The sequence below is a fragment of the Anabrus simplex genome, chromosome 2 (assembly GCF_040414725.1).
Source record: "Anabrus simplex isolate iqAnaSimp1 chromosome 2, ASM4041472v1, whole genome shotgun sequence".
Classification (NCBI taxonomy): domain Eukaryota; kingdom Metazoa; phylum Arthropoda; class Insecta; order Orthoptera; family Tettigoniidae; genus Anabrus; species Anabrus simplex.
Window position 1 is genome coordinate 739,584,921 of NC_090266.1, and position 15,568 is coordinate 739,600,488.

At 40.7% G+C, this 15,568-nt stretch overlaps 1 protein-coding gene across 2 annotated transcripts in view; it reads left to right on the forward strand.

Annotated features, from left to right (window-relative positions):
* LOC136864423 (uncharacterized) overlaps positions 1-15,568 on the forward strand; it is a 995,241-nt gene that overhangs the window by 28,976 nt on the left and 950,697 nt on the right. For both annotated transcript variants that reach the window (XM_067141399.2, XM_067141400.2), the window contains exon 2: positions 8,676-8,920. In XM_067141399.2, coding sequence (XP_066997500.2) covers positions 8,838-8,920 — 83 coding nt within the window. In that variant the 5' untranslated portion in view covers positions 8,676-8,837. The remainder of the gene's footprint in view (positions 1-8,675; positions 8,921-15,568) is intronic.

Consider the following 15,568-nt stretch of genomic DNA (forward strand, 5'->3'; position numbering starts at 1 on the left):
TGTTGTGTTTTGTCGCTTCTTTTTATTGTGAACTGCCCTGCAAGAATATGCCATCCCTTCTTAATTTACGGCTCGGAAAAGCGGTAGGATATCGTGATATTCGCAGCTACCACATATGCGCAATCTGTTTCAGTAGTTTTTACCACTACCACCCGCATAATGCTGTACACGTACTATTAACATTGCGTTGAGTACCATCATTACCTCACAATTTCTCGGAGACCTTTTATGAACTGTAAAAGAAGTAGTGTATTACACGTGCTGATTAGCCTCAGATAATATGGAGCCTCGGTTTATCGAAGCTCGGATAATCTGGATTCTACTGTATCGATTCTGACCCTTCACTTTTTCATTTATTTGGCTTTGGGCTCCAAGGAGCCATGCAGCCAGCGATCCACAATAATATATAATTACATAAAAGCTGATATAACAAAACTGAGAAGCACTCAAAACACACAAAAGAAAACAGCACCTTTTGAAAAAACCAACTTATGAACAATTGATCAAATTAAAATCTTGTCAAAAAATAGTCCTTGCGACGTTCTGATAACAGTAAGTAAAAATAAACATTTCTCACAAAATTGATTTACAAATGTAAAATAAAACACAACCGTATAAAATTACTCACTTAAACAGACTTAACAATATTAAACAAAATTGATGTTACAATAGTAAATTAGTCTGCCTTAGAAAGGAAGCAATGGCATTATGTATCTTAAGGTTGTTCACTGAAAGTAAACATTGAATGTTAGCTGGGAACTGGAATCCCAACACGGCCAAACTATTAAAAAACGATTGACGTTGTTCTCTTTTTTGCTAGTTGCTTTACGTCACACCGACACAAGATAGGTCTCATGGCGACGATGGGACAGGAAAGGCCTAGGAATAGGAAGGAATTGGCCGTGGCCTTAATTAAGGTACAGCCCCAGCATTTGCCTTGTGTGAAAATGGCAAACCACGGAAAACCATCTTCAGGGCTGCCGACAGTGGGGTTCGAACCCACTACCTCCCTGATGCGAGTTCACAACTGCGCGCTCCTAAACGCACGGCCAACTCGCGCGGTGACGTTCTCTATAGAGGTCACACGCAAAGAAAATGTGGTTCAAGTCTTGGGTTGATCGATTGTCCCATGAACAGTAGGGAGAGTCAATAACTCCAGTGCGACATTAGTGGCTTCTAAAGTTTCCATGATTGAGCCGCATACGTATGATATATGTTATGTATCATATGTCGGCGTTCCATCTGGAGAACCAAGGTTTTGTTGGCAGGTCGGTCGATGAGAAGCATAAAACTGTCCTTAATCTCTTTTGAGTCCGACCCTTCATATCTCGTACCATTAGAAAGGGGCCGTACGACTCTTACGGACACAGTTATGCGAGGGTCGAAAATGTGATTATTCCTTAATTTGCTTTACATCGACTTCTGAATGTTTGTATATCATTAAATAGGGAATCTTACACCCGACATTGCGGCAGATTAGACAAAAGTTACATGGTGCACGAAATATCGAAAATTACAGTGTCAAATATTTGGAAACATGACCTGTTTAGTATTATAAGAAACAGAAATTCAAATACATTATTGTATTGACTATCTAGCGTGGTATCGTAGGAAACAGAAATTCAAATACATTATTGTATTGACTATCTAGCGTGGCATCATAGGAAACAGAAATTCGAATACATTATTGTATTGACTATCTGTAGCGTGGTATCACAGGAAACCGAAATTCGAATACATTATTGTATTGAATTCACTGTCTAAAGCAGAAGTGGGCAGTAAATGCAATGGCGTATGGCTTTTAGTGCCGGGATGTGTCCGAGAACTTCGGCTCGCCAAGTGCAGGTCTTTTGATTTGACGTCCGTAGGCGACTTGCGCGTCGTAATGAGGATGAACTGATGATGAAGACGACACATGCACCCAGTCCCCGTGCCAGGGGAATTAACCACTTCTGGTTAAAATTCTCAACCCTGCCGGGAATCGAACCTGGGACTCCTGTGACCAAAGGCCAGCAGGCTAACCATTTAGCTATGGAGCCGGACAACTGAGTAGTGAGAAAGATTCGCTCCTTGAGCTAGCGGCATGAGTGCGGGAAAGAGCCGAGAGCTGTTGACTTCTAATAGTTTGTGCTGTAAAGACCAGATGACGATATGCGGAGTCAAAATGCAAGCAAAGCCACAGCAGTGTAACTGGTTGGATATATTATGTTTACGCAATACAATCGTACAGTCGCCTTTCATTGTTTATGCTGCATTCCTAAACAAGCTTTTATGTAGTCCCATTGTATTTCTATGACTGCGCAGTAGTCCAAGGAGTATTTAGTTAGCACATATCTAAATAATTAATTTTGTTTGATCTTGGCTCAGTCCGGTGTATTCGACAGCCTCGTGTCGGTAAATTTACTGAACTAATGTGGGACAAATTTCCGGCACCTCGGCGTCTCCGAAAAACCGTAGAAATAATTAGTGGGACGTAAAGTTAATAAAAATATTATTATTACTTTCGTTTCCTACGCATAACCTAATGAATATAATTAAACGTATTTACTTAGCACATGGCGTTAGTATACAAAATAAATTATTTTGTTTCCTCACCACAATCTAATGTAATGAATAGAACGAGATATTAGGCAAAAACGGTTAAAAGTATAAATCTGTTTAGATACGCGCCCCTTCACAGCTGCTAGGCTTGGATTGCTGCTCATTGAGTCTGCTTTTGTAGTAGTCCAAGGAGTAGCACTGAAACCAACCCTATGTGAAGGGATGCATTTTCTGTTGCCTGTTTTTGTGCTGGTCAGTAATGTGATATGTTATGTGTAAATGAAGGTGTGTATTAAGACGATCACAAAGACTCAACCCCCGAGCTAGAGGAGTAACCAAACATGGTTAAAATTCCAGGCCCAGCCGAGAATTTAAGCCGGGGCCCTCTGAACCGAAGGCCACTACGCTTACCATTCAGCCAAGGAGTTTTCTTCCCTTTTTCCTGGCATGGCGAGATAACACTGAAGACCATACAAGGTGACTGACCACAGTTGTAGGTGTTGAAAACTAAGAGCAACTTATTATGGCTCGTTTTTTGGAGCGTAAAGACAACAGCATTTTTTACTTTTGCTGCAGCACCAGAGACGGTCTGTATTTTGGCCAGCGTTGGTAGTCGATGATTCTGTTATCATATGCCAGAGCCCACTCGTATACCACTGTTTCATGCTTCATTATCTCTCCTTTCTCTCGCAAATCAGTTTCTTCAGCTCACTTAAGGAGTCTCTTTTGTGCTTTACATTTTAAGAGGCAAGCCATAGTGCCTTAGAACAGTTTCATAACCCTAAATGGACGGGTGGAGGGTACTTTTAATGAAGTATCATGTAAATGTTCAAGTCGAAAAATCAACATATTTCTGCAATAAATCCATATCCCAAATCTTTCCTAGCCCACGTTATCCTATATTTACGCTTTTATTAGGCAGGTCCCTGTCGATATTTCACACTGTATATCATTATCCTCCTAATTCGTTTTACCTTTTTCGCTTTTCATCCACATTATTGTCCTTCTCTGCCGGTCATCATGGAAATGACAAAATGTTCTGCAAATGTTGTCTTTCGTAAACTGGTGGACATTATGTATCTATATCCCTAACTCTTGTGACAGCCCGTTGGCAGATACTCATTCTCAGTGGTTCACACTGCCTTTCTCAGTCGATAACAATAGTTATATTTATTGTACTGGCAATAACGTTGAAGTGGAATAATTACACATTTTACGCTGTTCCAGAGGTCGATTAATCACTCTTTTCTGGTTGTTGGGTTAATTCAGTTGCTCTAAACGTTCTCTACGCCATGAAAATCAGTGGTAGGTTTAATAATAATAACAATAAAATTAAAACGTCCGTCGGCTTTTCGCACTTATTTTCTGGGATCGCTGGAGACACCCAGGCTTGTTTTAATTTTGGTCGGAGTTTAAGATTGGATGCCCTTCCTGACGCCACGTGATTTTTGAGATGAAAATCTCAACCCAGGATCGACCGGGATTCGAATCTCAGCCTTCCAGGTGGGAAGCCAACAGCTAAGCTACAGACGCCCCAAACGAGGCTTTCACTTCCAGAAAAATACACATAACCCTGGGTCTCACTCAGCTTACAACTGAAATGAGGACTAGGTTAATTCCTTGCGACAAAAGTGGCAGTAACCACTCTATACCACTCATTGCGGAAGTTATGAATAGTAGAAGCCTTGATCTTCCATTCCTTCAGGACCCTTCATGGTCTGTAAGGAGATCACTTCGCTTTTCTGTGTTAATAATAATAGTAATACTAATAATAATAATACAATTATGTTTACGTCCCACTAATTACTTGTACGGTTTTAGGAGACGCCGAGGTGCTGGAAATGTTATCCCACAGGAGTTCCTTTACGTGCTGGTAAATCTACCGGAACGAGGCTGGCGTATCGGAGCACCTTCAAATACTACTGGACCGATCCGCGATCGAACACACCAGCTTGGGCTTAGAAGGCTAGTGTTCTATCGTCTGAGCAATTTAGCCCGGTATTATTATAATGTATTGTTTTACAAATGTAGACATCTATCTATATATATAAAGTAGCTTGTCCTGACTGACTGACTGATTCATCATCGCCGAGCCAAAACTACTGGACATAAAGAAATGAAATTTTGGGCATAGATTCATATTAAGATGTAGGTGCTCGCTAAGAGAGGATTTTTGGATATTCCGTCGCTAAGGGGGTGAAAAGGGGGATGAAATTTTAAAATGAGTGTGTCTATATCTCAAAACTTTAAAAGTTTACAGATGTAAAAATTGGTATTTAGAATCTTCTTTAAAAATAAGGAAACACGTATTTTTTTGTTTTCAGACAATCCCAATAGGAGGGGTGAAAAAGGGTGAAAAAGGGGTTGAATGCCTTTAATCCGGATACGCTACTTATATCTCAGAAACTGAAGATATTACAGACCTCAAAATTGGTACTTTTGATCGCTGTGAAAAATAAAGAAACACATATTTTTTTGTTTTTGGAAAATCCAGTTAATGCGAGGGTGAAAGGGGGGTGAATTTTTAAAATGAGTGCATCTATATCTCAAAAGTTTTAAAGTTTAGAGATGTAAAAATTAGTATTTAGAATCTTCATTAAAAATAAAGGAACACGTATTTTTTTGTTTTCGGAAAATCCCAATAGGAGGGGTGAAAAGGGGTGAAAAATGTGTTGAATGCCTTTAAAGAGAATACATATATCTCAGAAACGGAATATATTACAGACCTCAAAATTGGTACTTTTGATCGCTTTCAAAAATAAAGAAACACATTTTTTTTGTTTTTGGAAAATCCAATTAATGCGAGGGTGAAAAAGGGGGTGAATTTTTAAAATGAGTGCATCTATATCTCAAAAGTTTTAAAGTTTAGAGATGTAAAAATTGGTATTTAGAATCTTCATTAAAAATAAAAGAACACGTATTTTTTTGTTTTCGGAAATTCCCAATAGGAGGGGTGAAAAGGGGTGAAAAATGGGTTCGGATGCCTTTAAAGAGAATACTTATATCTTAGAAACTGAATATATTACAGACCTGAAAATTGGTATTTGGGATCTACTTTAAAAATAAAGAAACAGGTATTTTTTCGTTTTGGGAAAATCCAAATAATGAGGGGTGAAAAGGGGGATGAAATTTTTAAAATGAGTGTATCTATATCTCAAAATTTTTAAAGTTTATAGACGTAAAATTTGGTATTTAGAAATCTCCTTTAAAAATAAAAAACACGTATTCTTTTGTTTTTGGAAAATCCCAATAGGAAGGGTTTAAAAGGGTGAATAATGGGTTGAATGCCTTTCATGAGGCTACTTATATTTCAGAACCTGAAGATATTACAGACCTGAAAATTGGTATTTTGGATCTACTTTAAAAGTAAAGAAACATGCATTTTTTCGTTTTTGGAAAATCCAAATATTGGGGGTGAAAAGAGGGGGTGAAATTTTAAAATGAGTGTGTCTACATCTTAAAACTTTAAAATTTACAGATGTAAAAATTGGTAGTTAGAATATCCTCTAAAAATAAAGGAACACGTATTTTTTTTGTTTCCCGTAAATCCTAATAGGAGGGGTGTAAAAGGGTGAAAAATGGGTTGAATGCCTTTAATGAGGATACACATATCTCATAAACGAAAGATATTACAGAACTGATAATTTGCATATGGGATCTCCTTTAAAAATAAAGAAACACGTATGTTTTAGTTTTTGGAAAAGCCAATTAATGGCAGTTAAACAGGAGTGACAAATTGGGGTGAATTTTTTGAAAGGCTATCTACAGAATATCTTGGAAACGTAAAATGTTACAGACGTAAAGAGTGGGTGTAAATCTCCTGTAAATGTAAAAAAATATAAGTGATTTTTTTTTGGAAACTCCACTTGAAGGGAACTCAAAAGGGGTGAAATTTTAAAATGAGAATTTTTACAGTATATCTAAAAAAACTAAGCATGTTACAGAAGAGAAAAATGGTATTTTTTATCTCTATTAAACATAAAGAAACGTGTACTTTTAGTTTTCGGAAATACCACTTGGTTGGAGGGAGGGGGGAGGGTAAAAGTGACTGAAAATGGTGATGAATTCTTTTAATTAGGCTACTAATATCTCAAAAATGAAGATGTTACAGACGTGAAATTTGATATTTGCAATCTGCTTTAAAAGTAAATAAACACGTATTCTCGGAAAATCCAAAGAACGGGGGGGGGGGGGGGGGTGAAAGAATTGAAAAATTAATTGACTTAATTGTATGAGAATACATACATCTAATAAAAACTAAAGTTGTTACAGACGTGAAAATTCGTATTTGGACCTCCTTTAAAAACAAAGAAGAACGCGTTTTGGTGGGGAAACCATCTTGGAGGGCGGGAGTGTAAAGGAGTTGAATTCCTTTCATGAGGACACATAAATAAAAAACTGAAGAAGTCAGAGTCGTGATAATTGGTATTTAGAAGATCCTTTACTATTAAAGAAACAAGTACTTTTTGCGGGAAAATTCACTTAGGGGGGGGGGGGGAAGGAGTGTGAAAGGAAGTGAAAGAAATTGAATTATTTTTATGGGGATATTTACATCTCAAAACCGAAGGTAATAGACGTGAACATTGGTGTCTGGAATCTCCCTTAAACATAAAGAAACAAGCATTCTTTTAAATTTGTTGGTGGTGGTGGGGGGGGGGGTGGCGGTAATTAAACTTAACGGCGGTGGGGGGTGGGGTGTAGAAGGAGGTGAGACCAATTGATTTTACTGTTATTAATGTACTTATCAGGATCCTCCGTTTCTCAGGCGGCAGCGCGCCGGCCTCTCACAGCTTGCTTCCGTGGTTCAAATCCCGGTCACTACATGTGGCATTCGTGCTGGACGAAACGGAGGCGGGATAGGATATTTCTCCGGATACTCCGGTTTTCCCTGTCATCAGCCATTCCAGCAACAAATAATAATAATAATAATAATAATAATAATAATAATAATAATAATAATAATAATCCGGACCGTCATCAAATATGCGGACCGCGCTGAAACGGCTACTGGACGGGTAATGACTAAGAATGCAGTCCGGCCGCCGGTCCAGTGCCGCCAAGGCACCCAATATAACAGCACGCCGGATCTCCTGAAGGATTTTATCCATATTAAAAATGATTATAGGAAAAGATGGCAAAGATTTACGTACCCAAATGACCGGGAAGATTACCTGAGCCTAGCCCGGGAAGTACGAACTCGATTGCTGGAAAGGAAGATTGAAAAATGGGAGGAAACGTGCCGTAAAATAAGAAAAAACGAGTCACATCGGGAATTTTGGTGGATTCTCGCAGAAAACGAGTCAGATCGCGAATTTCGGCGGATTATATATCTAAAACAATAAGCATTCAATTATAAATTTCAGTATAATACCGTAGCGAAGCACGGGTATCATGCTAGTCTTTTATAAAATATTAATCCATTAGTTAATACGTTTTTTAATATGAATGTTCACCAAAATATGTTAATAGAGGTTGAGTCGAAATAAAACACGCGTTTGATTATTGATATTCATTTCTTTCCGTTTTCTGTTCCATTGTGTGTGTTCATTAGAAAACGCCAGCATTCAAAAAAGTAGGTCTTAAACAATACAGCATTCTTTTTTGTTTTAGATTTTGATGGAAAATGAATAAAATATTAATCTCCTATTAGAATGGCAATTACATGCTCCAAACATCGAAATGCAATTGCCAACCATAGGTTCCGGAAAAAAGCCTTGGATCCTTGGACTTTAGGGTGAAGGTGGGCTACATCAATAATCCCTGGCAGACTTACGTCTGGATTAGTGTACCAACCGGGCGAGTTGGCAGTGCGGTTAGAGCCGCGCAGCTATGAACTTGTATCCGGGAGATAGTGGGTTCGAACCCCACTGTCGACAGCCCTAAAGATGGTTTTCCATGGTTCACGGTCGCTTCCTTCCCACTCCTAGGCCTTTCCTATACCATCGTCGCCATGGTACCTATCTGTGTCGGTGCGACGTAAAGCATATTGTAAAAAAAAGATTAATGTACCGTCCTTTCTAACACTTAATTTTACTGAGGCTTAGAAAATACAACTAAACTCTATAATATTTCAGCACGTGATTACAAAAATGAAAATGTTAATGTCTTCTACAACACGACTTATCTTTAAACAGGGTTGCCAGAGGAACATCCAGAAACAGTGCAACATCTTCGAGAATGTAATGGTCCCGTTACAAAGACCATGAATACATTTAATATAATCGGGACGTTGTGAAAAGTGAAATAGTGTAACATGAAGAGTTCGTCATGAGACTAGAACAGTGTTAGCTAGTGTAATGGTGATGAGTGGGTGGTGGAAACTACCAGTGTTTCGGAAGACCTCCAAGTCTCCGCCTTCTTCTGGATCGTCCAACAACAGGTATGTATAAGCATGCTGTGACCAACAGTTTGTTAGCCGTCATTACGTAATGTACTTTGGTTTTGATTGTTATCTAGGGTGTTTAACGTTGTATTGTTTGTGTACCGGCTGCTTCAGATACATACTCTACAGTAGAATGTGTAGTCTACCTGGTCCGCAGTAGAAGCTTTCGTTGCGATACACGAAACGGCTACACGCAACAGCGTAAATTCGGAGAAGTTGCCGAATCTTGCAGGGGCTGCAAATTAGCTAGTGGATTAACGTCGTCGCACTAACACGTCGAAGGATTTCGGCGACGCAAGGATGGCAGAAGGGCTGGGATTGGGAAGGTAGCGACCGTAGCCTTAATTAAGGTACAGCCCCAGCATTTGCCTGGTGTGAAAATGGGAAACCACGGCAAATCATCTTCAGGTCTGCTGATGATGTGATTCGAACCCACCATCTCAAGAAAGTAAGCTCACAGCTACGCGACTCTAAGTGGACTGCCAACTCACTTGGTGGGCTCCAGACTAACCGAGAACTCGATTTGCTTAAACACGCTGTCGGGTCTCTGTAAACAGGTCTAGTGCGTAAATATTCCGTCTAGTCAAATACATAGGAATAGAACAGTCTGGTTATATACGTATGATGAACTTGTGGATATGCTGCTTATATTTGGAGAACGTCTTCGCAATAAACGTCATGCAGCTGTGCTTTATGTTTATCATTGTCTATACAGACGACATCCAGATCGCAGTATATTCCGGGATGTAGGGAAGAGATTACGCCAGCATGGTGTGCTTCTTGCGACAACTCGTCCATTGAGGTTATGTTAATGGGATACGTAGGAAGTAAATATTGTGAGAGACGCTGTTGCCGCAGAACTTCATACAAGTAAAAGAGCTGTGGCACACATATTGAAATAGTTACATCATGTTGAATTACATGAATTATTTAACATAATCTGCATTAGTATCCATTCTAACGGCACACAGCTCAGCGCCTGCAGTTGGACGACCATGCCCGTCGCGAGACTTTCACATGCGTGGATCACTGAAGGAGGCGCACACCTGACATAAATAATGTTGTAATTTGAATGTCGTAAATTTACGTCAGTAGTCTCTCGTGGATTGTTTTACGAGGCTGTTCGTCGAAGATCGTCCGATTTAATCCTTCTGAAACTGTTATTTGAACTCTTCTGCAAATATCTACACAGTCATCGCCCAGAAGCGAGCAACTGTTAAGGCATTATCTTATCCCATAATTAACTCTTCTTCACGGCAGTATGGGCACTGACAGAGGTGTTTCATTGTCTGTACCTCTCCGCAGTAACATGCCGTCGTTTTTCTTGGCTTCACTTTGGCAGGTTGTCCTTTGTTATCGCTGTACTTGTTCTCAACCGGTTCGAAGATTTCCACGATGTCCGTTGGAGGTTACATTCAACTAGTAGGGATTCTGTTGGTCTCACTCATGTCTGTGGGTAGCATGATTTCGTTGTACTCAACTTTTCTGTAGCTTTCTTTGTTGGTGCATTTAGCATTGATGTTGAGCGCAGAGAGCTGCTTCTGGATTTAAGTCGAAGTTCTGTTGGTTCGTTGTGTTGCTCATTTTCCTCGATCTTCTTTATTTTTGCACCTACAGCCGGCTCCCTGCGTACATCTGTAGGTGCAACACCTGCAGGTGTCGGTCTCAAACATCCATGTGTGTGGCGACTTCCTTCAGGGCCACATCTGTCTGCCTTGCGTGCACAGATTTGTACCATACAGGACAAGTCTATTTTGCGGCAGAGAAGGATTGTGCCATGGCAGATGTTCTTACTACAGTTCTTCAGGCCGGGCACCAGAAATCGTACCGATAAATTCCTAAATGATGTTCTGGGCTGCCGCTTTGTGCTTTGTATTGACTCAGTGAGTTCGATATGAGAGTTACCTTTATGCGGTAACTGGGCGTAAAGCATTGCTCGAACTCAGTGCCTTCCCAGTTCACTCTTAGTTTCCTATTGGCTTCCTGGTTTCTACGATGAAACGCAAACACCTATCCTTTTGTGGGTTAGAAGAGATTTTAAAATACATTACAATATATGATTACATTCGCACAATACGAGTCTTGTTTCATGTTTAATATTTTGGTAGTTTAAAAATGTTGAAACTCCTGTTTGGTACTCAGGGTGCATGCGCCTGTTCACTGCACGGCGCAAGGTGCAGGACACGACTTCACTAGGTTGACCAGAGTGCAAATCCCTACTCCACTACACCTGTCTCACCCGTTCGGCCTGTCTTCGCCTTCTCCACCTTCACCGCTGATTCTCCCCTCACTGCGAAATGTTTATGTGCAGTGAGCGGTGACACTGGTGTATGGGACAATGTTACCGGTGTTAAAACACTCTTCTTTCAATTTGGTTTGAGTAGACAATTTATCTTCTCTAGCTCTTCTTTTCGTTTATCTTTGCAATGATACCAGTTATGCCTGGAACAAGGGACCGGCTGACAGCAATTCTGAGAGCCTTCCTTAAATTACAATCAGAAATAGGCCTACTCGCACGCAATCTTGTTTTCGTACAAGTCAAAACAGGAAAAAATACCTTTCACATATACATGTGGAACCAAACATAGAAATAATCTTAGCTGCTTCTCGATGCAGCGTAGGAAAATCTTCCTTCGACAAATTCTCGTAGAATTTGAGCAAAGCCTTTGTATTGGAAAATAGATCTCTTTGATTAACTTATCACATAATTTTTGTCCCACGGATTAAGCATTCGGCTTTATCATCACGACTGACAAAAAAAATACGAAAGTTCCCAGTTCGATTGAAGTGGACTTTCGGAAGTCTTTGCTTTCTTCGAAACAGGTTGCTCGATTATTATGTTGTTGTCTTGCGCTTATCTGTTTCACTGACAAACAAGCCGTCTATCACCGAACGCTTCGTCGCGCTCGGCGCACTACACCATCCGAGTTAAGCCGAGTTGAGCCGAGACGGACCGATGCACAGTGCACGGAGTCTCTGCGCCTCGCTTTGCACGCGTGAGAGTTTGGGCGTTTGAGAGGCCCTGCCCTAGACCCTTAGGTGACTTCACTGACGAGTTCTCAAATCTTGCATATAGTTCGTAAACTTTCCATTCCGACATTACGGTACCTTGTGTGCTTTTTCTTACATTCCCTTTGTATCTGAATGTTTTAATATGATACTGGCATGTTAGTAATTCCACGCTGTATTACCTAAGAAGCTTAGTACCTGATAGTTACCGTATGACAGTCCTTTCGATGAGGTCTCAAGTTTCATAGTTTGTGTGAATTCGAGTTACGCTTATGAATTCTGTACGATGGGATATTCCGAAGAGAAGTAATCCGGGGCAGATTCTGTTACTCTCCCCACTCCTAAACGGTCGTATTGCGCTCATCGAATTATGACTTGTAAGTAGGTCATTTTCCACTTGCTGAACTTTGATAGCGGTATCTTCGACTGCTTGAAGATGCTAAAATATATCCTAATGTAGGTCTAATAATACACAGCAGTGCAACGTTCCCTCACACTTGTATCCAGGCTTGGGGCTGCAGCTTTAAATTCAATATTTTCGTACACTGCAGGCGGTTTATATGTTGCAGGGAATGGTTTAGTCAAAATAGTTACACTAATATATTTGAGAATGGTAGGCGAAGGCCTAACCAACTATTTTACACAGCTAGCCAAAAACCGTTGAATGCGTATGCTAATCTAATTACAGGTCACGTTCGAAAATTAAATTATGAATTAGTTGCTCAAATACAAAGACTAGTTTGGTTACGCTTTTAGTATTCTGGGTCAATATCAGACGAGATTGGTTACAGATACATTTATAAATAGAATGTTAGTTGCATGTTTCTTACATACATGTGTACGGAACTTCATGTCATCAAAATACGCGAGCCTACGCGTGTGTACTGTAATGTCAGGTAATCACTGTCGAATTATTTTCTCGCCGTTGTAAGGAAATGCTTTACAGTACTAGTTACCAACAAAATTCGAGGTTCTTCGTGATGACACAGCGAGTTTCGTCGTGTGAACGTTAATATAAGGTGAGGGCATAGGAGGTAAATTATTGTAATGATTCAAGTCAGGAGCTGGGCGACTTCCGGCAAACAGTACGATTATAATGGTCACTCTTGACAGGTAGTGCACTGTTGTAAGTCTGGCCACACCTTAATAATAATAATAATAATAATAATAATAATAATAATAATAAAATGGCGTATGGCTTTTAGTGGCGTGAGGTGTCCGAACACATCGGCTTGCCAGGTGCAGGTCTTTTAATTTGACTCCCATAGGCGACCTGCGCGTCGTGATGAGGATGAAATGATGATGAAGACGACACATACACCCAGCCCCCGTGCCAGCGAAATTAACCAATGATGGTTAAAATTCCCGACCCTTCCGGGAATCGAACTCGGGACCCGTTGGATGACCTGGTTCTAAAAGTATCACCTCTAGCAAAATTGTCCTCTACATATTGTGTACTCCCGCCAACACACTATAGTTTCGTCAAAATACCTATCGCACATTTGGTTTCAAATGTAATTTGCTTTTCCAACACAGATGACCTGGATGTAAAAGGATCAGCTGTAGCAGAATTGTCCTCTACATATTGTGTACTCCCGCCAACATCATAGTTTCGTCAAAATAACTATAATTTTGGGGTATACAGATTGGTAGCAGCCAGGCTGAGTAGATCTGAGTTCAAGTTGGTGGGTTCGACTCCGGGAAAAATACGGTGGTATTTGAAGGTGCTGAAGTACCTCAGCCTCGTATGGATAGCTTTATTGGCATACAAATGGCTTCACCTAGAAGGCTGAAGTTTGAATCCCGGTTGTTGAGACTTTCACCTGAAAATTTGGATTTGCTTTTAATAATCTATACTTAATCCCATAATCTCTCAGTACGGCTAGCATCTTTTCCCTCGGTACTCTGTCATATGCTTTTTCTAGATCTACGAAACATATACACAACTGTCTGTTCTGCTCATCGGAAAGGGTATCTGGCCTTAAACCGCTGGCTAATACCAAAATGAGATTGGGAGGTTCCAGCGACTTCAGGAATAACTGGAGTGAGCAATTGTTATTGAAACAAATGTTACCGTATAATCTTGTACAATTGGTACTTTTATTTCCGCTGTTGCGGACGATAATTATTTCTTATACTGATTTTGAATGAAAATATTTACCACATTTTAGTGTCCCAGCTTATACCAATCTAAGGGGGGTGAACTTACGTGATAATGCAGGACTTATCTGTTCTCAACAGCACAAGAATGCGAAATATATTAGATCTAAATTTACCTTCCTTCGCATGATGTGAACATGGAAAACAACAGAAAATAATCTTCAGGTCTTCCGAACCTACCATCTCTGGAATGCAAACTCACAGCTAAACCATGTCACCTAGCCAACTTGCTTTGGTCTTAACTCCACCCCCCCACCCCCACCCACCCACGGGCAATGGGCACTGGCGTTTTTCGAACTCGACCTCAGGGCAACGGGGCAATTAGCTCACTTCATGATTACCCGTCAGTTACGTTCATTTTACTATCACATTCCCTCCCATTCCGAGTTTTAAAGTGTCTGCATTAGTCCTGACGCATTCGACGCTTATCTTCAGCACGTGAGATCACAGTGTTACTTGACAAAACTTTTAAATTGAGTGTTTTCTATCCCTCAGAATATATTTCTTCTGTAACTACAGTATATGTTTTAAGAAATTTCCAGTTGAAAACCGATTTCCCTTTCCCGCTGTCTACCCATGAAATGTATAGCTTGTCCGTGTTGCTACTTACTGTGGTGACCCTGTTCCCGAAACGATAGTTAGGGCATGACGAATAGAATACCTAGTGTGATCACTCTGCTCTCTCAACATTGTCGTTGGTGTCCCCGCCGAAGTGTGGCACTGCAGTCGCGAGGAACCATCTACAACAGCACGTGCGCCAAATTGTCGACCAAGGTAATAGCTTGCGTGCATGAAGTCAGGGTAACAATGTTAACGCCTATCAAGGGAATCTATTTGTTTTGATATTTCCCGAAAGTCTGTATTAATATCTGTGCAGTGCTTTGTGTGTGCAATCAACTAAATTTCTATTATTTCGAGAAAATGTCGTACTGTTTCATTCCTGGTTGTAAATCGGGTTACGTAAGGAAGCCTGATAGACGACTTTTTATACCACCAAAATAAAATAATCTGTTTGCGAAGGGGAACAGAGTTATTCCGCGGAAAGATAAGCAATTGAGTCCGCCTCTGTGGTGTAGTGGTTAGTGTGATTAGCTGCCACCCCCGGAGGCCCGGGTTCGATTCCCGGCTCTGCCACGAAATTTGAAAAGTGGTACGAGGGCTGGAACGGGGTCCACTCAGCCTCGGAAGGTCAACTGAGTGGAGGTGGGTTCGATTCCCACCTCAGCCATCCTGGAAGTGGTCTTCCGTGGTTTCCCTCTTCTCCTCCAAGCAAATGCCGGGATGGTATCTCACTTAAGGCCACGGCCACTCCCTTCCCTCTTCCTTGTCTATCCCTTCCAATCTTGCCATTCCCCAGCAAGGCCCCTGTTCAGCATAGCAGGTGAGGCCGCCTGGGCGAGGTACTGGTCATTCTCCCTAGTTGTATCCCCCAACCCAATGTCTCACTACCTTGAGGCGGTAGAGGTGGGATCCCTC